Source organism: Falco cherrug, chromosome 7 (genome assembly GCF_023634085.1).
Source record: "Falco cherrug isolate bFalChe1 chromosome 7, bFalChe1.pri, whole genome shotgun sequence".
Classification (NCBI taxonomy): Eukaryota; Metazoa; Chordata; class Aves; order Falconiformes; family Falconidae; genus Falco; species Falco cherrug.
The window spans coordinates 66947624-66971648 of record NC_073703.1 but is presented as its reverse complement, the minus strand read 5'-3'; the positions used below and the strand labels follow the sequence as shown (position 1 = coordinate 66971648).

At 35.6% G+C, this 24025-nt stretch overlaps 1 protein-coding gene across 8 annotated transcripts in view; it reads left to right on the top strand.

The window, feature by feature from the left end:
- The window catches only part of CEP128 (centrosomal protein 128), a 133214-nt gene that overhangs the window by 40081 nt on the left and 69108 nt on the right, over positions 1–24025 (top strand). For 7 of the 8 annotated variants that reach the window (XM_055716223.1, XM_055716226.1, XM_055716225.1 and 4 more), the window contains 6 exons: positions 5488–5838; positions 8327–8977; positions 13088–13252; positions 17189–17365; positions 20526–20585; positions 22187–22379. In XM_055716223.1, the coding sequence (XP_055572198.1) occupies positions 5488–5838; positions 8327–8977; positions 13088–13252; positions 17189–17365; positions 20526–20585; positions 22187–22379 (1597 nt within the window). The remainder of the gene's footprint in view (positions 1–5487; positions 5839–8326; positions 8978–13087; positions 13253–17188; positions 17366–20525; positions 20586–22186; positions 22380–24025) is intronic. The other variant, XM_055716227.1, reaches the window with a different exon arrangement.

Here is a 24025-nt window from a genome sequence, read left to right as displayed (position 1 = left end):
TTTTTCTATAGTAACAACAGTGCAAAACATGCTAACAATTGCTGTACATGTATGAACAATACATTTCAACAATGAACTATTCTGCATATCCTGGGTTGCTCCTGTCAGAACCTCCATACTGTTGTAACATATATTGCAGTATATTGTCATGCTTCTATTGCCTCCAGAGCAGCTCACTGCGTTCTCTGTGTGATGGATCTTCAGCCTGCAAAAACACCAGGTGCTCCTTGGAATCTGGAGTCTTAATCTCATCTGCATGGAAATTTTTTTGGAATGACAGGTGCTTAGTGATTTGCTACTTGGAAGAGAAACTCAGATGTTCAAGGAATGTGATTTTATTTTTTTTCCTAGAAGTGTAACCTCCTGATATTGTTTTCCTTTGTCTTCTCACTCTTGTTTACTACAGTCGCAATTGAGAAGGAGAAAATTGGATGAATATTTAAAAAAAATCACCCAAACAACCAAAATAAAACACACACCCACTCTCCACAAAAAAAACAAAACAACAAAAAAAACCAACCAAAAACACCCAAACCAAAACCTCCCACATCTCTATGTTCCTGTCTCATAGAAATCCTTAAAATATTTAAATTCTGAATTACCTAGAAGGATAATTCCAGGGTAGGGATGTGAAAACTGGGGTATATTCTGCAAGGTCTAAAGTAAGCATCACTGCCAAATTCTCCTGCCCTAGCAAGATACCTAGAAGGATAATTCCAGGGTAGGGATGTGAAAACTGGGGTATATTCTGCAAGGTCTAAAGTAAGCATCACTGCCAAATTCTCCTGCCCTAGCAAGAGGGCAGCCTGCAAGGTCAGGAGGCAGCTGTACGTGGTGGAACCCATCAGTACATGTACTGACGTGGTTGGACATTGAGCTTGTGGTCCAGGCTTCAGGGATACAGAACTGAAGAGCATCTCCTCAGACACATTCCGTTGGATATGGGCCTGCTGGTGACTTCAAGGACCGAGTTTAAACATGTTCCCCAGACAAAGATGGAGACTGACATCTGCGATTAATTCCAACTTTTCAAGCACTAACAGGGCTCTGAGCACTGTAAATCTAAACAGGCCTGGGAGCTGGATTAAGGTTTAGTCAGTGGTAAGGACTGATGTTTCTCTTTGATCAGTTCCTTCAAATGCCCCAACTCTGAAGGCTGAGATCAAACTTACATTAGTTATGTTAAATTTTTGATTTATTTTTCTTTTAGTGGCACTTTCTTTATCTTCTGTGTGCTGTGGCATCCTAATGGAGGGTAGCTGCTTCCCCACAGGTAACACAGTATTTCACCCTTAATACAAATGAAAAAAACAACAAACCACCAACCTCCCAAACAAACAAACAAAAAAAAAACCCCAACCAAAAAATCACATAAACCCCCTGTGGTACAACATTTGATTATAATACCAGAATAGGTCCTCCCAGTGTCTGACCTAGCCCCTATCTGAGTTTCAGCCTGTGCTGAATTTAGTATTCTGTACTGCTCTGGCCACAGCTGCGGTAGAGTGTGCGTACAAACAGCTCTGCAAAGGGAACAGTCAAGCTATATGCCTTACCTTAATGATAACATTTTATGATGTATTGTCTGCATGCATATTTAGTGTCCTTTGCAACTGAGATTCTGTGGCTGAGGGGAAAATGAGGACTTAAAAGGCTGAAGGGAAACAGGATTGAGACTCCGACAGACGTCTGTATACAGAGGATGTAAAACATGATGGTGAAATAAGGGTACCTACACACTCCAGGTGTTATTTTAATATTCAAGAATAAGCATATGTACATCCATAGTAGGATGCAGGTATAAACATTCTATGCAAGATACTTTGTTATTTTAAGAGAAAATAGGTGGCTCTCAAGACTGAAGGCCTTGACAAACTTAGGAACATTAAACATGGTATTTATTAAAATTTTACATATTAAACCTGAAGTTTTTTGAAAATACACTAAAGTTGAAAACTGTGATGTTAAGCTTTTAATTTCTTTCTAAACAATCTTTACAACCAAAAATAACTGATAATTAAGCTAGATGCATAAGTTTGTAAGATCATCAGTATGAAATGAAGCCACAAGGTCATAACAGCACACCACTGCCAAGTACAATGTTCTTCCAATAACAACAGTAATTTGCATAATTATTTCTTACTATCAAAACAATCTTAATTCTAATTAAATCAAAATTAGGCATTAAAAGTACATGGTAGTGTAACTTGCTTAATGGAGCTGTGTTGTATTAACTCTTTACTATCTGCTGATAGTACAGTTCCATGAAAACTAGTAATCGGTTATTTTCTGAGCAGTGTTTGTCTGAATGGGGTATCGTGTTTAACAAGATATACCCTGCTGACCCTGTTGATTGTTATTTCTAATCATTAAATGACAGCCATGACTGTTACGATTGTTCTGATAACCTCCACATGTTCGTTGTTGTGAAGGGTTGCTTCAGATCAACCACAATGTTGACATGTATGCAGGCAGGTAATGACAAATGGCAAAGAGATTACTTGCCTGTAACTGCTCTGTTAGAAATGTTATTTTACAAATTGTAAACGATCACTCATCCTACTTTGTCCACAGAATGCCTAGAAATTGGGATTGTGTGTTGGGATTTTCCAAGGAACCAAAAAGCAGGTCCATAATCTTTGTTTCTTATAGACACGTGGACAGTGAGGTTTGAGGTGTGCTCTTACAGATACTGAAGCAATAAAAATCTCTAACAAATAGTGCTTGTGTATGTCTGTCCTCCTCGTGTGAATGTATGTATATGCCATACCTGGGAAGAGGCATTTACTTTCTGTGAAACCTACCTCTTTATGTGTATAGATAATAACTATGATTTCATACCTGACTCTTTACTTATTTTTATGATAGCCTGTGTCTGAAAAGCTGCTTATTTAATGTTGTAGATACCGATAGGGTGAGCCCTTACAGGTCAGACAGAATTTTGACAACTGCATACAGTACATTTGGGTGCCCTGTTATAATGTTATAAAAATGGAGAGAGGAGACCCACTGTTTCTCTATCCCCTTGCTCCATAGGGAAAGCTGCATGAAATGTTGATGCGCTATGCTGCTGTTTTCCACCTGAATCCAACTGTTTTGGGTCTGTGCTTGCTTAACTTTTCTAAGCAAAGCACAAACTATTTGCAAAGACATATCTTTCACAAATTGTAAAAGTAAAACATTAGAATTCACGTTTATATTGGCACATACATGTCAAAGTTATTTTTTCCTCCTCATGCAAATAGCTCGTGTTGATAAATTAGTTGTGCTTCAAGATAAACAAATGTTCCTATTTTTTCATTTTACTGTAAATCAATAAATTGGAGAGTAAGTTTTGCTTCTACATAGTGAAATAAATGTTTACAATTAATTGAACATTGCTTTCTTTGTTTAAGCTTAGACTCATTTCATTAAAAAGTCTGTGGGAACTGTAGTTGTATTAATGGAGTGTGTTCTCTGGTGGAATTATACAGAAATAACTATTTTATTTTTAATGATGCAGAGTTGAATAGTGCATCAATTTAGGCTGACATCCTCTGTGGTGTCTCCAGAAAGACATGAAATGGGAAATGATAATAGGATGTATAATGATATGACTGAAGAAATAATGATCCATTTTAGAAAAATCTGTGGAAGGGTAAATGTAATGCTGACTGTACCTTATCAGGATATTTTTAATTTCTGCTACATTCAGAATTTAAATCCTTATCTGTAAAGTAGTATTATAATCTGTTTTCTTTTGAAATTAAGCTCATTTTGATAAAATGTTGCTACTTGTAGCTTGCAAAGTTTTTTTTGGCTGGTTTTGTCTTATGAATCAAGAGTTTTTTATGAGGTTAGGCCTGGCTGTTTTGCCTGATGAGCTTGAAAAGGCATGCTTCAATAATACTGAGGCAGAGTATATGTGGGTGTTTTCTAATGTATAGAATTGTAAATCTAGAAAGACTTTCCTGTTTCTATTTTGCCACCTGTGTAAAATTTACTCCTGACTATCCTGTAATGTATTTATTGTTTTGTCATCTATATAGCACTTGTGTCTAAGCAGGAATATTCATCCTACAGGGAAGCAACTGATTGTCCAGTGGATAATCCTACTCCTGTTTTGCGTCATGGGTCGGAGCAGCAAGCTGGACTGTCTGTTCAAGTCTAGCATCAGTCTGTGTGTTCTGGCAGTATTGCAGTCTGTCACATGCAAGGGTGCACATGCAGTCGTCTTTTCTGAACAACTAATGCTATTCTCAAAAGACTGTGAAAATTTATTGCCTCCCAGGAGGCAATGGTCGGGTTTGGAGGGAGAAAAAAACTGCAGCAAACCCACAAAGAAAAACTCAACCAACAAACTGAAGCCACTCCTCCCACCCCCACCTTGAGGAAGGAGCTTTTTCTAAATAGTCATTCCATGTGCATCTGTGAAGTCACTTTTTTGCCTAGGGAAAGTATTTTTCTCTCGTCCATTCTGAATTGCACCCTGTTTATTTCAGGCTACGTCTCTAATTTGTTTCAGTTGGTCTGAAATCTAATCCTCTTCTCTAAAGTACTTCCATCCCTTGAAGCTTGATAGTATCTTTGACTGACTATAGAGCAAGCCTATTGAATTCATTTAAGTCATTAATGAAAATACTGAATGGTATGAAAGCAGTCTAAATAGGCCCAAAATGCAGAATACTAATTTGAAATTCTGTGTGATGATCTCAATAAAATTCAGTTTAGCTACTGAAGCTTCAATAACTGGTTTCTGAATATGCCCTTGCAGAAGGTACATGGAGGACTTTTTTCCTGACTTGCTGATGAGGCTGTCCTGAGAAATATCAGATTCGAGATAGACGTCGCTTGTTATCTTTAAAATATGTGGTTTCAATTGCATTCAGTATTGAAAGGCCAACTCACGTTGGCTCTAATACGCTTGCTACATTTTCAAACATCTTTGCACTTTCTTCTAGAAATATCTACCAAACTTTTGTGTTCTCTTTGTATTCATCAGTGCTTTCCGAAATGCCCTTATTAATCATGCTGTTTCCATAAAAGCAACCAGCATAAAACTGGGTAAAACTTAGCTCATATAGTATAGGTTGTGGTGAATACTACTCTTTGCTTGACAATTTTCTTTTTCATCTGTCATCTATTTATATTAATCTTAGATCTTACTATTTGCTCTATTCCATATTTGTCTAGCCTGTGACATATGAGGATCCAGGTCAATGATTCCTTCTCAAACTTAAAATAACAAGAACAAGCAGAAGAGGAACAGATGCAGAAAGTAAAATATGGCATGGAGTAACCATGTATTTTATATCTTGGGTTGAAATCCTTTACCATTGCAGAGGACATTCTATGGGCTAACAGGGCGTTTCCCTGCTAGTCAAGGACATCTCTTATGGTATTCATATTTTAGAAATTTGATTTAACATCACTGTATGCTGTTTGCTAAGTTTTCATATCTTATCTTTTTAGAGTTGAAATTTTCATATTTTCCTATGATGATTCCAGGTGTTAACATCAGACCTGGAAAACAGGGAGAAGCAGCAGGAAAAAATGCTGGACCAGCTGAAGGAGATAGAGAGTTGCTACAAGGCTTGTGAGAGTGGACGTAGACAAACTGAACTCCAGTCTGCTGAGTTAGCTCAACAGGTTGAAGAGAGCACCAAGGAAGCGGAACGGTACCTCGCTGAATTCAAGCATTCAGAGGCACTCAGGCTGGAGACTGAGAAAAAAAGAGAAGATCTGAAGGTGAGAGCACAGGAAACCATCCGCCAGTGGAAGCTGAAATGTAAGAAACTGGGTTGTGAGGTGGAAAAACAAAATGAAACTATCAGCCAACTGATGGACAAGAACAGTCAGGTAAGATTGACTGGGGTGCGTGTGTGTTGTACCCTTTCCAATTTTTTTAGAAATGAACTCCTTATCTTCATTTATGCAAGCTGTGACAAACTACTTTCTGCTTTAAGTTTGGGATGAAATTTTCTGGGATTGCTGTTTCTCTCCAGAACTGTGTTCTACCAGCACTCCAACAATTCATTCCATAGTGATCATCTTGTATTGATTAATCCTGGCAGTTGTCTGAGGCAATAAGGTTTACAAGCCTGTAAGAAGCTGGTCATCTCTCGCCTGGGTAAATGGATGTGTTAAGGAAAGGAAGAAAACCTGAGTCATCTAGAAATTCTGTGTGTCTCATAACAGACAAACGAGAAGCAAAAAGTAGAGGACAGTTGTGAGTAACAAGCGGGAGAGGAGTGCCAAAAGGTGCTGAGATTGCTGTTCATTTCAAGGTGTGGACAGGTCTGGGCAGTGACAATTGGTAGCACTGTCCACAGTAATGTCCTCTTTGTTACATAAGACTCCTTGACATGGCTTTTACCTCTTTTTGTGTGACAAATGCATAAAAATGCAGTCACTTTGGTTTAAGCTCCACTTAAGAAATGTTGTCGCTATTCGTTCTTATTTTTAAAATCATCAGCATCTCGCCAACAAGTTTGAGGTGTCACTCCTGAAGAAAATCTCTTTATTGGAGGATACATAATGTCAAATAAACTGTGCATCATTGTGGAGGAGAAAAAAAAACAGTGTTTCATATTTTCAATACAAAGTTGTAAACAGCTTCTATATGAGGATATAATCAATCTAGATGCAGCATTTGTGATAAGCTTCAGGGAACCAGAAGAACATTTAACAGCTTTGAAATATACAGACAATTAACATCTGAGACAAAACCCTATAAAAATAAATAATAAAGAAAGAGGAGAAATGGCAGTCTGTTGTCTTTGCTTTCTATTATAGGACTTCAAAGGGCTGATGGCAAACTTTCAAAACTGGATTACAATCAGCTTGCAATTCTATGAGATGTTCCAAATGTTTGCGGACAACGGGTGGGCTATAGAAAGATTGTTTAGGTTTCATTCTTTTGGAATTATTGGGATAATTTGGTCAGTCTTGCCTATGTGGTTATCCTTGATATTTGTTGACCGTGGAATCTCATGTTGTTGGCAATGTATTTTCTTCAAAGTATGGAATGTAGAGAACATACTTACACTGTAAGCAAGTTACTTATGGGGTGTTTTAATGAAATTTTACTGGTGTTATTTTAGCCAAATCATGGAACTAGAATTGCAAGACAGTTTTAGGAAGGTTGAAATACTGATTTATTTATTTATTTTCTCAGAAAAAAAGCGTGATGGTCATTACCCCATATTCTTGATTTATTTTGTATTTTGTTTTGCCATGCTTATTCTTCATGTAATTACAAATTATTTCATTATTTTTAATCTTCAATCTGTTAACCTTAATTGCCTTTTTGTTCTGGCTTATTCCAGGTAGTTTTGCTATATCTATAAGAAATGTGTACTGTTTGTGGAATTAGTGGAAGTAGTCAGTAAAATTCAGTGTAAAATTTATTTAACCCAGTTTAAAGAATCCAGTAGTTTGTGATACATCAGGAAAATCTCATGTTGTCACTTTATATCACCCTTTTTCCTGTGGTGTAAGTTGTGTGACTCATGATAGATGTACTGTAAATTCCTTCTTATTTTAAACAGAATGTTAAAAATAAATTATAACTTCAGATAAGTAGGTATTAGGAGTGGTGTGTGTAACATGATTTGAATGAAATGCAGTATTTTGTAACATACGTGTACTCGCAGTACTAATTTTTCCTGTCATTTAGCACATTTTCTAGGATTTTTTTAACCTGAAATGTATCTGTGTTGAAAAAAAAAACCAAAACCAACACAACCCTTAAGCTCCTTAGGAAAACAGTGAAAATTTATTATATGTGGCTGCTTTTTTATGTTGAAGATGAAGTCTTCGATTCTTGGCTTTGATGCATGCGTGAAAGAGGCTTTTAACTGCTATCCATTCATCTACTGTGTGCAGTTTCAAAATAGTTTAAAGTTTATATATTTCATATATAGTATTTTAGAAAATAAGCAAAATAAGTCAGCCTATGAAATGAGCCTGTAGGTAAGGGGTGTGTGACCAACAGTCCTACCTGTATTCTGTTGCCTTATTGTATTGCCTCATTTCCTCCATCTCCCTGTTTCAAGGAACCAGCAGAGACCCATCTCAATCTGCAAACAGGGTGAGAAAAGCAGGGGATTAACCAGAACTGTCCCTGCTTTGGAGGCTAGATCATTGAAGGACAAGTATACATTTGAGATCACAAATGTTCTGTGTCTAAAGAAACACTGAATAAATTTCAGCTGAGTTCATAACAACTAAAACTTTTTTATTTTCACAGAACAAAGTGTGCTAATGATTCTTTAGACATTCTTAATGAATATCCTTCCAACAATTTTCTTTAATTACTTTAGGTTGCACTTTTCTCCTTTCCTAGGTGCTCAAAGAAAAGGATGACCTCAGAAGTCAACTTCTCTCTGCTATACACCAAATAGAAAACCTTCGAAAAGAGCTGAATGATGTGCTTACAAAGAGAGCCCAGCAGGAAGAACTCCTCCACTGCAAAGAGGTAAAACTGAGTGAAATGAAGTCTCACCAGGTATCTCTTGAAGAAGAAATGAAAGAAGTTCAAGCTACTGTAAATAAATTGGAGAATGAGTTAAAAAAGCAAGTCTTTATACAAAATCAAATGCAAGCTGAAAAGGAGTACTTGGAGACAGAACTTGCAACTAGTAACTTAATCCATAAAAAAGACCAAGAAAGACTCTTAGAAATGCAAGCAGATGTAAAGAACTTAAGCTCAGTACGTGTGGAACTAACAAACAGAATAGCAGAAGAGGAGAAAGTCAAAAAGGAATTACATAAGAGCCTCTCAGATCTCCAGAAACAGCAGGAATCTAAGCATGAAGAGATGACTTCGGCTACAAGGCAGCTGAAGATGGAAAGAGAAGTTCACCAACAGGAGTTGGCAGATCTTAGATCAGAGTTACAGAACGTTAAAATGAAACATGAACAAAATGTTCAAGAGCTCATGAAACTCCTTAAACAAGAAAAGGATGATGCAGAGGCTCAGATTACAGTGCTAAAGGTACTTATTCTGAAGAATTCCAATGTCAGATTGGTTATATTTTGGGGTTTTTTTTGCCTCTATTGAATGATGAAGGTAATAAAGCATGGGCTTTAAAACATTTCGGACATGTTTTATTGCAGGTCATCATAAAAATCTAACGTTCAGGGTAAAAAATGTTAACAGTAACAGACTTAGGTCAAAAGCTTTTCTTCAAAAGCAGAGAAAATAGGTAAGTCTGTGACCAGAACAGAAGGAGCAATATGAGGCTGTAGCATTAATTTGACTTGATACTTTCTTCTTCAACTGTTATTTTTATAATTATTGTCATGGCCCTATTAAAGAACTTGCAGTATTTTGAGGATGATGTGTTTTTCTAAATGTTTAAATTACATGATGCAGAAATACTATCATTCTATCTGGAAGCATGTTCAGAAGGTGAATAATGATACCACTTGTTAAGATTAATTTTAATAGTTCTTTTTATTTCAAAGAGTTTTTAGAATTTCTAATTTCTGTACAATTTCTCAGAAAAGTGACTATGTTTATATAGTAAGTGATGAAATGCAGCATTTTATTTATGAAGAAACAAGTTAATGTCCTTAGTTTACATTATTTGCTCCTGATTCAAGGTTATGGCATTGGAATGAAAATGAGCATTTTAGTGGCTTTATAAAAGTCTAAATACAATTGAAAAGTTCAGTTGAAGTGATCTAAACTGCACAATTGTCAACAGTTGTATAAGCTATACATTGCACTTTTATTGAAGCAATTTTGATTACATAATTAAATATATATATTTAAGATGGTATTTTTTATATCCTAATAATAATTTGAGTATAGAGGCAGTAGTTTTCCAGATAGGTTGTAAATCACTAACATAACTTGAATGCATTTCTGAAGCACTATAAATATGCTTTCCACCCCAGCCCCATCAAATTAAAAATTTGCTCATGTCAAAATTCTACCAATTCAACCATAAAAAGCTATAAAATCCTTAATCAAAGCTGTAGTAATTGATGATCTACTTCATTGTAAGTAATATAAGCATGTTCACTTTCTTTCTTTTCTCACTAATATGCAACCAGTTAAAAATGCATATTTTCCACTTTTTTGCAGTTATGAATTGACATAACTAACCATCCTTTTCTAAGTAATTTAATAGATCAGTCATGACATAATAATTGACAATAATTCTGAAGCACTTGGTAACAAAGGTATTTAATGAAGATAGCAATTAAAAAGAATCTAGATGGTTGTTGGTGGAAGGATCACTAAGATCAAAATGTTTTGACAGCAGTGCTTAACACTGGGGGAGATTTAAGTTGTAATGTGTCAGTGTTATTTAAATGATCTGGCCAGATACATATTGTTCTTTTGACAATGACATTAAAATGAAGACTGTGCATTTAATATCAAGGGGAAAGAAGGAAAGTATATTTTGTATGGTAGTAAACAAAAAATGGGTAGATTGTGAATGTGTTGCTTTTATATGGAAAGGTCAATCTTACAGTAACGGCCTTGATATTGGTACTGGTTGTCGTATCTAAAGAGAATATTTACAAAAATCTTTTACTACTTTCATTTCCAGTGCCATGACTTTCCCAGAACCTTTGATATACATACTTCTATTTTTTACAGCTTTGTGTGTCTGAAACACAGAGAGGGCTTGAGGGAGATGAGTTTTGTAAGGTATTAGGGTAGGCAGCTTTTTTTAGGAGTACACAAAATGATAATGCAAAACATTCCTTTGATTCAAAGACTGTAAGTGCAACAAAACAGATAATCGTATCAATCTGTAGGAAGATATGATGAGAACACGTCATTGTGCAGGTGATTTGGTTACTTTTTGTCTGAACTCATCATTACATTGCAATGGGGTTTCACTGTTATGCACATACTTTTCTTTCGAATTAAGGTAAAATAAAGCGTTTTATCAAATTGTATTGAAATATTTTGGGTTTAGGGAAATCCAACATAAATGTGTGTTTTTACGTATTTTTTTTTTTTTTTCCAGGCTGGTAAGTTTTTGCGCTCAGTAACCAATTGTCTTTTACTGTTTAGGGTAGTAATCTTGATGTTGTTTATGCCTCAGCCTTGTCCAACCTTTGTAACTGCTTTTGGGAAAGAATATGTGCAACACTGTTCAAGGGTTGTTAATGTTAAAGTCTTAAAAATAAAGATCAGTTGGGAGAGACTTGGGGAGTAAAAGGAAATTTCAACACGTTTATTAGGAACCAAAGGCTTACACTTAACTAGAGGAGGAATTCTGAGTTACTTTCAGGACATCGAGGGTGTAGAGCAATGTGTTTTACAGAAGCAACTGCGGCAAAGATTGTAAGAAGTGACTTTTGATCCTTATTGTTCTTCCCTCTCTTGCCTCCTCTCTGTGATACTTTCTGCTTCATTTTTGTCTGGCTTTCTGTAGTGCTGCACTGAATTGAAAAATTATGAGGTAGTTCAGGATTTTTTGGGGTAGCAGGGAAGGTACCTTAGGAATCTTGTATGTTGCAGCCGAACTGGAGAAGAACAGAATTTTATATGAGATGTCAGTACTGAGAAGGATCTTACTGTTTCAATACTGAGATTCTGGTGCTTAAGCTTTTAATTCTGTTTATGCTAGAACATCCTAAAGGATTGCCAACTAATATCCCTATAATGTCTTTTTTTCATTATTTAAAATGATAGATAAATTAGACATAGGAAATTAAGTAGTTTGCTTAGTGGTCCCCAGTCAGCTACGTGTTCAGAACCTCTAAATCTGTCCCCTAATTTTACTACATGCCCTCATTTGCTTTAAAAACATCCTTGTTCTCTTAGAATAATAAAATACATAATGTCTTCATGCCTGACAGCACTTTCAAGTATTAATCATTAATGTAAAATTACTTGGAGAAATGTATCTATACATATAAAATTGTGTATATATGTGTGTTTCTTTCTTAATTATTTTCTATGCATATACCAAGTGGTTGTAGTTCTTTTTTTCCTGAAGATTATCAGATGTGGAAAATGGGTTCAGTCCAGATCAATAAAATTATGGTCACATCTGCCTTATCCATACTGAAATAAATAAAAATTAACTTTCTCCATTGTGTCTCAAAGGTAATATAAGTGAGGAATTTGGCTCTTGGATTGTCTCCATCTGCACAGGCATTATAATACAATTACCTTTAATAGGAGCTGAAAAGTTGATTTTTACAAGCATATTCACAAAAAATAGGCATCGCAGGCTTGTTTTTTGTGTCCGTAAGTCTTTGTGGATGTAGGACACCAAAGTTATTTCTCAGGGTTGTCCTTTGGAGGAGATTTTGTACTCTGGTTAGCTCTGATGTCTAAATTAACTCATAAAACTTCTCTTCTTACCGTTCTTCCCCATAAAAGTTATATTTATAGTGTAATTGGGCAAATAGAATTTTTGCTTTTCCTCGGGAAGGAATTTACTCTGCAGGTTTATTTTTGTGTGTAACTGCATCTTGCAATTCATCGGATATGAAGCTGGTTTTTAGTATTGTGTGTGTAGTTTCCTTCTTTGCTTTATGTATTTAGTTTTTTAAAATTTTCTAGATATTCTAGAGAATTTCTAAAATCTGGCTGTTTCAGTCATTTTTTCTGCTGGAAACCAGTGTACTTTATGCAGTCACCTATTTATTAGGGCTTTCAAGGCCCTTAACTATTTTCTTCATTTTTCTCTGCTATGTTTTGATGAATAGCATAAACCCCACACAATTCTAGAAATCAAAATTACCAAATCTTTGCAGATATGAATTTAGTATTAGGTCCTGAAATGAAATGATAGTTTTGGGCTTTCTGATTCCAAATTATTTCAGTAATGGAAAAGTTGCATAAGTACTGGGCTTCTTAAGGTGATGTAAGCTGATGAGTGTAGCAGAGTGGAAATGCAGAATCTGAGACTTCTATTTACTGCTTTTAAAATACTGTATGGTTCTACAACTCTGATACGTGTTTTCCATGTTCAGATAAGTGATTGCACTTAATGTAACTTAAATGTAAAAAATCAAATAGAATTATCCTTCCGTATGGTGTTTTACGGATTTGAAACTACAGTCTGGGAATGTTTTCAAATAATCCATATAGTGATTTTGTAATCTATTTTCCCATTACCATCAGATGGAACTTTTAGAAGAGAAAAACATAGTCAAGACTCAGTGTCGACAACTGGAGAAGATAAAAATTGAGTGTGATAAATTGACAGAAGAATTAACCCAAAGTGAAGAAGAAAATATAAAACTCAGGCAGAAATGTGAGTTTGTAAAAGAAGAACTGGAGAAAAAGGTAAACTTGTCTGCTTTTAGCCATGATTCGTCAGACTTTCTGCTGATAAATACCTAAAATAAGTGATAAATTATAGAAATAGATGGTAAACTTAAAATACAAAAAAATACATGTGCATATTAAAGAATATACACAGTCATACTCTAGTACACAGTTTCTATATAAATCAAAGGCAGCAAAAGTGCTTTGGCTGGGACATGACTTGTAGCCCTCCAAAGATTTGTTAATACTATTTAGGAGTAGAAATAAAGTCCTGTTGCCTGCCCTCTTTCTAATGTAGGTAACCAACAAATGTTTAACGAAACACTTCTAGTTTCCTTCACATTTTCTTACAGTTGCAGTGTAATTATTCATAATTTAGAGCTAATTTGAAGTAGATAAAGAATGTATGCATGGTAAAAGAAATTCTAAATAACTTGATGACAATTATTTTCTGCTTGAATGTTTAAAACGCAGCAGCTTTTTTTAAGATGTTCACATCCCTTTCTTGTTCTGGCATTGTATTTCTAGAGATGGACATTGTCTGCCAGCCCCATTCTTGTTCCCTAGTGTTCTGGTTATTGCTATTTAGTATCAATACTAATTTGCAGTCTCACAACCTGGAATTGTCAACCTTTCTTTTAAAAAAAAAAATATATAGTGATAAATGCAAAGTTGCTAAATAATTTTATTTTGTATGTTTTCTCGAGTTCTACTTTTTTTCCGTGACTGATTCCACAGCATTGCTTTTTGATGTTTTTCTTAACATGAATGTGTTTTACATTGTGCTGTTTTTATATCTTAAATTTCTCTTCCTGCAACACTGTGAATTTAGATAAGTATTTCTGTATATGGAGAAGTTTTACCTTCTGCAGTGTAAAGCACATACCTGTCAGTATTTGACTAATTGATATTAAGAGAACATTGAAAATGATTGCCTCCAATCTTTGACAAGTGTGATTTCCTAGATTAAAATTGAAGAAAACAAAAAATTGTACATCCTACAGTAAATTGCTTATACATTTTTTGTGCTAGCCTTGTCTTTAAAAAATAGATATTTTAGCCTCTAGCTGGAAGATTCTTGCTCTTCTATGTCAATTTAGTAATTTCTTATTCTTGTGAAAAGAAATTTTTAATATAGGCATTTATATTAACATGAGATAAGAGGTTTGTTCATTCATTTCACATGGACTGCTGAATACTTGTCAGATAATTCTTCATGAGCTCAATAGTTTCAAACTATTTAAATCCAGTAAGAAGCCCATCGATGTTGTAGATCTTTTGTGGCTTTTCAAGTTTTTCAATTTAATTTTCAATTTGTATTTTGTTGCTATAAATGAAGTGTACAACATCATTTAGGTGTTGAGCTTAAAATCCATCAGGCTCATTTTGAATGTAGGTAAAGTGACTGGAAATGCTATTAGCTCCTTTTGTCATACTGCTTTTGTTTTCAGCATATACCGACTGCCAGTCAGTATGCTGTGACTACTAGTGGTCAGAGAAAAATGCTGGGGAGGGGTGTTTTTGTGTTTTGTTTGTTTGTTTGTTTCCCAAGTATGGAGTAAAAAAAGTGTTAAACCTGACATTTTTCTTAGCTTAAGCTAACATGAAGTGCTTTAATTGTCATACTAATAAAAAATAGCTTAAACGAAGATTCAAACTGTGGGGTTTTTTCTTAGGTTGGGATTTTAGCACTATATCTGTTATTAAGGAAATGTGGTTGTAGGAGTGTACATAGTCTTCTGTAATCAGTTGTAAACTAGCTCCAACCTTACCTAATACTGGGAAGATACAGTTTTAAAGCTGAGATGATCTTTTGTCTCTAAGCTGAAAGAAGCTTTTAAGTGCATGATCTTGTGGTCTCAACCTTTGAAGGTAAATGCAGATGGAGAGTTCTACTTGATTGCGTTAATCAGTTAAGAGAATTCTTACTATTGTGGTTTTATTGTGAATTATCAGAAGGGGTGCTAGGATGGGAGAAATCATGATATTACCTCTTGAGAAATCTCCTATTAGCTGTCATATTGTGGTATTGCAGAAGCCTATTGTGTTACAAAAGAATTCTCTCTTTTCCTTTTCCACTCTTTGTATACATCTAATGTCATTCTGTCCTTATGGAGAATTATAATTCAGAGAAACAAAGGTATTACAGAAAGCTTGGTTTTTAATATTTTTTTTTAATCGAAGATAAAGGGACAGCCAATAGTGGTAAAATTTTCTGTTTCTTTTCCTTTCTTTCTGTGCACTTCTGAGTCATTAGTGACTTCATTTCTCCTGTAGGCTCTGAAAGTAGAATGTTGAGGAATGTTGGCACGCTCAGAAAATCAAGCAGATGAAAAATAAAGGAAAAAATACTGAGTTATATACTGTTTTAGTCATGGTCTTTGGGAGTGAACTTTGGCATGTGATGGACGCATTCAGTGAATAATAAGACAGAATAGAATACTGACACGGGAAGCATATATAATGCAATCTCATTACCTTCAGAATACTGATCTAGATCAGAACTGCTATTTCAACTCCCATATGGGTAATGCAGAAATACTAGAACCTGTGCATATTAAAAATTCTGGTGATTCCTTCAGTTTGAAGTAGCTACTGTCTAACTCAAGTATTTTTTATGAATTAAAAGAAAAAAATCGGGCTGTTTGAGGTATGGCTTTTTCACATTTGAAGGGTCACCTATATTAAAAAACCCACCCATTTTGCTAATAGACATAACACCTAGACTTAAAGGTGGCTGTAGCAAAGTGGGTGTCACTCTCTTCTCCCAAGTAGCAAGTGACAGGACAAGAGGAAACGGCCTCAGGTTGTATCGGGGCAGTTTAGATGAGATAGTGGGGAAAAAATCCTTCACTGAAAGGGTGGTCAAGCACTGGGACAGGCTGCCCAAGGCGGTGGTGGGGTCACTATCCCTGGGGGTGATTAAAAGATGTGTAGATGTGGCGCTTACAGACGTGGTTTAGTGGTGGACTTGGCAGTGATAGGTTTACAGTTGGACTTGATCTTTGCCAACCTAAATGATTCATTCTACGATTCCATATGTCCCATTGACAGAACTCGTATGTTAGAAATTACCTGGCACCACAGTGGTGGCTCATGAGAGCAGTATATGAAGATTTACAATAAATACAGTTTAAACAGTTGCACCTTGTCATTGCAGGTTCATAATTAATAAACTTTCAAAATTATTATTCTTCCTTTTCTCATCATTCTGAGTGTACTTGCAGATACTGAAGTATGCCTGTAAAGTGTCTACCTTTTGCTGCATTACATCCTCTGATCTCAGCAGCAAACAGGTGTGAACCAATTTCACTTCTTCTCACAAGATAGTTTTGTTATATTAATTAAAATGCATAATTCAATATATTGTATAACAAAACTGCTGCTGAGTTCAGTTTTATGTGGTGGCTCTATTACAGATATAACAGAAGGGAATCTGAATTTTAAAAAGATCTGTAACATTTAATGATCTTTCTGACATTGGAAATAAATGCTTTTCTCAGTGCCAGTTGCTCAGATATTCTTTGAATACTTCACCTTTGCAAACACACTGGCTGGCAATACAGGTTTCCTACAGGGGTCTCTTTGTGATGGCAGAGATTAGATGCCTGTAACGGTTCAGGGTAAAAGATACTAAGGGGAGTATTTGTGGTGGGACCTCCTCCTATTCGTGAAACAGAGATTTCTAATAGAATGTCTGGTTTTGACTCTGAAAATAGTCTCTGTGATTGTTGGGTTTGCAATTGGTAGCAGTTTCTTCATAACTGATATACAGGAGAGTAAGGAGAATCAAGAGAGGAACTTACGAATAGTGTTTAGGAGGTATTATTTTCCATGGCAAGGAACTGAACTCAGTGCATGAGTGAGTATAGTGTGTTTGAAAGAGATATTACTAATGATGTATGTTATATCATTAATGCAATAATTTTTTTGTGTTATTTTCACTCACTCCAGGATAAGCAGATCAGTAACGAAGAAGATCATTTGAGAAGGCTGGATGAGGCCAGACTACAGTTTAAGGACCAGCTGCGTCACTTAGAAATAGAACAGGAATCCATTCTCACCATGATAGGAGGTGAAATTGATGCTGCTTGTGAGACTTTTTCTCGGGACTCCATGGAGAAATTCAAAGTAATTCTAACTTCTAAGTATTCTGTAGATTTTGTTATTTTGTTAATGAGTGTTTGTGGGAGAACTTGTATGTATTGTTGTCTCCTGTCACTTAATTGGTATAAACAACTTATGGACAACAGGATTATGGATATTTAGCTGGTACAGATGTATATTGCTAAGTATTAGAATGGGATACTCTGAAGATCTCCTCACATGTTAATCGTTACTGCTTTCTTTTGCCATTTTTTTTTTTTGTGAGAAATAGATCTTCTTTTGTTTACTTGTATGAAAGGACCTTACATCAGCCAGAATTTTGAAGCAGGTTTTCCTAGGCCACCTCTTAGAGGTGGGAAGTCCTCAAGAAAGACCTAAAAGGCTCTTAAAATTGGGGAAAAATAGAAGAAAGGTTTTATTAAAATTCACTTAAATGCTTTGTTTTTAAAGTAAATGCTTGAAGCGAAAAGAGTTTATAATGCCCTCTTTTGTGGAGCGGGTCCTTATATCCAGAAAACTCAGACTCAAAGTTTCAAGAAACTTGTAGCTTGCTTGCTGTAACTTTTTTTCATTCTTTTACTACTACTTCTGCAACCCTTGTCTCTCATTAGCCTTTTTCCTGAGCCCTCTCATTTGCTCCCCAGGGGCAGAACCCTCTCTTCCTCCCTCCATATGATTCTACATGACTAAACCTCTTAAACCGACATTGTACGCAGCTGAGAATAAGGAACACAAACAGTCTGACTGAGCTTGTGGCCGTACTCACTGGCTTTATGGGCACTTAAAAGTGCCTGATGTGGTGGCTTTTAGCCTTAGCTGTGACCATAGAGCACGCTAAGATTTTGCCTTTTTTGTCTTGCTATTTAAACAGAGTGCTTTCCGCTCTGCGGTTCTTGGTTACTTGATTAGGCTGTGCTGCTTTTGAAATAGAAAATTTTCCACATTGACACTGTAAATCTGTTATATTTTTAATATTTTCTCTTTGTTTTAGTTTCTCTTTTATCTCCTCATCTGTTTTGTTTAAAGGTGGGGAGAGAAGTCACTTCATTTCAACCTTGTAGTATGGTTGTGTCTTTTTCTTCACTTATCTATGGGGTTGGTATGTTGCAGCCCACAAAAAGCTGAGAATTCTAAGGAAATATATCTGACAAACAAGCTTCCTCCTCTCTATCCTAACAGATAAGTCTTTTTTTATTAAGTCTTTGTGATCTGCTATAGTTGCCAGGTATTTGGTCATCAAACCATGCCTTCTTGGACTTCCTTCCCACCTCCTGCAGAGTTCTTGTCTTCTGGATAAAGTTTTGCTGATCTCTGCTTTCACAATTCTCTTTATTTATCCCCTTTAGCTGTTTATCACTGGCAAAGTTAAAACAAATTTGAATCTGATTTTTTTGACTAGACAGCTAACGTGAAAACAAATGTTATACATTTTTGTGGTTTGTGATCTGAATATTTTTTTTTTTAAAGGTAAGGCGTTTCCTTTGTTATATTGTTCCTCTGCCCAGTACTTTAGGTATTGCCAAGGTTTCTAGAAGTTTTCAGACAAGCTCTTTTACTTCAAGAAGTTGCCACTGCAGCTGAGGTGGAGCAGTGGGGAATTTGATGGATAAATAGCTGTGTTCAGACAACTTAAACACCAGGCTTAATCTTCCCAGATGGCAATGTACTGGATTTTTTTATAACCACTGCATCCTGGTGTTCTAAGCAAAGAATTCCACATGTATTCTTCAAATTTATTTTTCCAATTAGTCTTTTCTTACAAGAAATCTTACGCTTTCAATAACTACACTATTCATGCTTAAGCTATCACCTGAATACTGCCTTCTTTGAATGTGGTTGCACAGAATGAGGTTTGCTGCCATGGAAGTCTCAACTTTCAGGTAGGCAGTGCTTGGTGAACTCATGGTCAACATGCCTACTAAAGCCTTTCTTTTCAGCTGTGTCCTTATGTGGTGATAACTGCCACTTAAAACGTGTATGTACGTAATTAGATGGTGCTGTTAACTACACTGAACCAATGACACTTAATAAAGCCCATAGAAATACCTCTTAAAGAAATACTCTAGTCACAAAAATTATTGGACCAGGACTAAAAGTATATGAAGACTCACTGAATTGCAAAATGTGGTAAATTAAAAACACCCCCCACCCCCAAACCTTTAAATTGGAGAAAGGCACAATGTAATGATCATGCGATAGGATTGCAGGAGTTAAAGGATGAGCTGGACATAAGGTTAATAGTTTACTCTATTTTAAAAAAAAGAGAGTTGAGAACTGTTTGAGACTTTTTTTCCCCCCTTGTGTATCAACTCATACAGTGGAAAAGAAAAATCCATTATCACCAACTTTTTAAATAAGTAATGTGAAAAGCATGTGTAGAAGTACCTGTAAAACAAGTTTAACATAATTCCGTTTGAATACAGGAAAGACACTGAAGTACTAATGAAGCATTTCAGCACATTTATCTTCTTTTTATCCACTTAACGAAGATGATAATTTTCTTTTTATGCCTATCAGATATTCAAAGCAAGTGCTTTGTCTTTTTCATGAAAACACTAAGGCCATCATCATGAGGCATAATGTAAAGATTTTGGGAGTTTGTCCTTTTTAACTTTTTGATAAAACATAAAACATGTTGCATTTCTGTGGATATAGTGGTAATGATTTTAATGACTAACAACAATTGATTCTTCTAGTTCTGGTTTACGTGCAGCTACTGTTCTGCTGCATGGAGGAAAAACAGTTGAATGACTTTGAAGTTTGTCTTAAGAAATAGAAATTTTAAATTAGAGTCTGGTTGCATTGTTTGGAAATATTATGATATTTGCAAAAAAGGATATAGTTTCAAACAGAGTACACACCTTGGATGCAGAGATGTGTTCTGGGAGTGTTTGAAACACATAATCGTAGTGATTTTTGGGAGAAGACTGCAGATTATTATTGTTGCAACTGAAGCTGTATCTTTAAACAAAATTTGTATTGGTGAGTTTCAATAATTTGCTTTCAAATGTGACTAATTCACAGTTAATAGTTCTATTAAACCATTTACAGATGCAATTTCCAAGCTGGATTTTTAGAAAAGAATAATTATTTGATGAATTTCCAGTAAGCAGGAAAGATGATCTCTCCTTTGTGTCTACTCCCCATTTTTATGCCTATTTCTTTCTCCTTTACTATTCCATAGGCAATATCACTTACACCAATGGTGCTGAATGATCCTCATCGCTGGTTAGCAGAAACAAAGGTAATAGTCAAACTGAAATGTACTGAATAAGCTAATGTCAAACATTTATAATCATTCGGTTGAAAGTGTGTTTGAAAAGGCACTTCAAGGGAAAAAAGAAAAATATAAAAGCATTTCTTTGGCAATAATTCTGGTATTCCCAGACTTTTATTTCAAGTGATGGAATAATTTTTCAAACTTTGCTATCGACAAGAAATAGTTGTGTCTATAGCAAAATAAATAGCAATTCTGTTTTTTACAAAAAATGCATTGAAGTAACTGCAGTGATAGCCTTTAAATCTGGTTCAATTCTTCTGAGATGAGAAAAACATGGGAACGTAGTTAGCAGGTTAAGTTTCTCTTACAAGTTTATAACAAGGCAAGAAATTGATTTAAGTAAGGCTGTTATTTATGAAATTTAAAGGATATTAGGTTGGATTCTCAGAAAATGAACTATTTCCCTTCCCCCTTTGTTTTAAGTTTTTGAATTCTGTAATGTGGGTGCACACATACATGAAAACTTCTTCAAAGTGATGACTGGTAACTTATAAACCCTCCCTTCCATTTTTCAGCTTTCCTCCAGCTCCCCCAACTCACATGCATAAACACATTTCTCATCCAATATCTTTGACAAGGAGTAAGTCTCTCGTGATCAAAGGAGATCACAAGAAACTGTAGAAGACATGAATATTTTTTTTTCTTCATGTAAAAAGGTCAAAGCCACAAGAGAATTGACTTAAGGAAAAAATGCAGCTGTGTGCATGCAAGATAATATAAGGTTATTGATGATGTATGATCTATGTAAGACTTGTAGACTAAGAAAGACTGACACTATAGATAGCAGAGATAAGATCTGAATTAAAGCAGAAATGTTATGCAGGAAGTATTTTCTTTATTTAAAAAAGTGACACTGACATTATTAAAAAAACCTTTCAAAGAGCACCTAATAACCATTTGCATACATTTCTCACTTTTCTCACTTAAGTGTCTTTAGTTACTCGAGGAAAGTCTAATATGAACAACTACTTAAAATCACGTGTGTTGCCACCCCCCACTTTTTTCCCTTCTGTTTTAAATGGGTTGTGTGAAAGCATTTTCTTTTACCACTTCTAGATTTACTATACTGACCGTGACATATCTTATGAGCTCTCTTCCCTGTTTTCCTCTGCACAAACCTTAAATATTAACTTTTGCTAACCAGAAAGGATCGATGTCACTTTTTTTTTTACATGGATAAATGCTTTAAATTCTGTCAACATAGAAGAGAGAAAGGTATTCTGAAAGGAAAGAGTATCTCTTGGTGTCGATGTATGCACTAATTCAATGTGAATTTCCATACCTACCCTAGGAAATTCATGCTCCTGGGTAAAAACAAAATAAATCTGTGTATAGCTTCTTCACATACCGTTATCAACTAAAGCGTATCTGTCTTTTGAGACTCCTTGAAGGTCAATGTGTGTTCTCTTAATATATCTAAATGTCCCCTTTTATCAGTAGTATCATTCAGTAATAGGTACAAATGAGTAATCTGTGACTCCAAAGATAATTTGATCATTTAACATTTGTCCTCTTATTTTGATTAGAATTCTTTACTTTTTATTGTCCCATTCTTTTTAATGTAGACTAAGCTTCAGTGGCTGTGTGAGGAGGTAAAGGAGAGAGAAAGTAAGGAAAAAAAGCTGCGATGCTACTTACTGCAGAGCCGAGAACAGCTCAAGCAGTTTACACAGATGAAGGAGGCTGAACATCAGTCTCTCTTTAAACAGATAAAAAAGCAAGAAAAACTTCTGGAAGAAGTTCACAGAGAAAAAAGAGGTATGTTGCTGGTTCCATTTTTGTTAATAAAAGGGAGAATGAATTTTAAAATTCTACTTATAATTCCTGTGGCGTATTCAGATGTGTTTTATCAACTCGTTATTTGGTAACAAACTCTTAATTTGGTAACATGCTAATGATAAAGAAGAAAACAGGTTTTTTGTTTTCTCTTGCTGACAAAAAAGGCAAATGGAATCAACTACAGTTCAACCCAGTACAATGGCTGAGTAACACATGAGTTTGCAACACGGACGAAGTATATGGAAGTTATTTTTCAACTGTACCATCTGAGGCATTCCACAAGCCGGGCAAAGAGGAATTATATAAGAGTCTGAGGCAGCATTGGTAATGCTGCTTTTATCTGTCAAAAAGAAAGAGCCCAAAGCAGTGCCAAGTCCTGTGCAGTTACTCCCTTTTGCTTCAATTTTATGTACAAAGAACTTTGGCAAATTTTCTTCTCATCCCTTCTGTGTTGCAAAAATGAAGACAGACAAGCTTTGGTTCTAACTCAAATGAATGGCATTGTATCTGGAATACCACATATGCATAATTCTCTCCCTCTTTTGACATGTGATTTTCACTCTGAGCTGGTGTGTGCCAGACTTGGTGCTAGCATACATACCATCCATGCTTGTCATGAAGGGGAAATACTAATCAGATTTTACTGGGTGGTGTAATTGTTCTCATAGGGGTGGACCTTGCTGTCCCCAGCCAAGAGCAATCTTGTAGTTTCAGTTCAGGTACTTGTAGTTTAGTATTTCATAGTTTCTTGAAGATCAGCTTTGAGCAGAGTGCTTTTAGGAGTAGAGAAACATGCTTTCATCATAAGCTTATTATTCTGGAGTCTCAGGAAGAAAGGAAGATCTTAGTCTTTCATTATTCTGCTTTTTGCCTGTGTACAAGCTCATTTATATTGTTACTTGTAGCTTAAATTAACACATTATTTCAATTGAGAGTATATAGTAAACCCAGAGCATTACAGCAAACTTGGAACATAAACAATTTACAGTGCATCTTTATTTTCACCCTTAAAACCAGATATATTTTTTTCTGCTGTCTGAAATCAATACTTTTGTTGCTATAAACAATGTTGGAGTGGATCTTGTTAAATCCAAACTTAGGTGAAGTGTAAAATTTTGAAGTGTTGGCTTGGAGACTTGATACTGGTCAGGCAGAATCTGTGCATGTTGTTTGAGTCGAGTCACTAGCATTTACAGTATGTTCATAATTTATTTGTGAAGTGTTATCTTCAAAGGTGTATCTTATTTACTGTCATTACTACTTGCGGAAGACAACTCTGCACCTTTACCTTTCTGATGTTTAGAAGCTTTCTTTAGTTTCCAAGAGGAGGGCCACAGAAATGCTCAGAGGGCTGAAGAGCCTCATCTATGCAGACGGGCTGAGAGAGTTGGGGTTGCTCAGCCTGGAGAAGGGAAGGCTCCGGGAGACCTTACAGCAGCCCTTCGATACTTAAAGGGGGCTTGTAAGAAAGATGGGGACAGACTTTAGTAGAGCTGTAGCAATAGGACAAGGGGTAATGGCTTTAATCTGAAAGAGAGCAGTTTTAGATTATATATTAGGAAGAAATTCTTGACTGTGAGGGTGGTGAGACACTGGAACAGGTTGCCCAGAGAAGCTGTGGATGC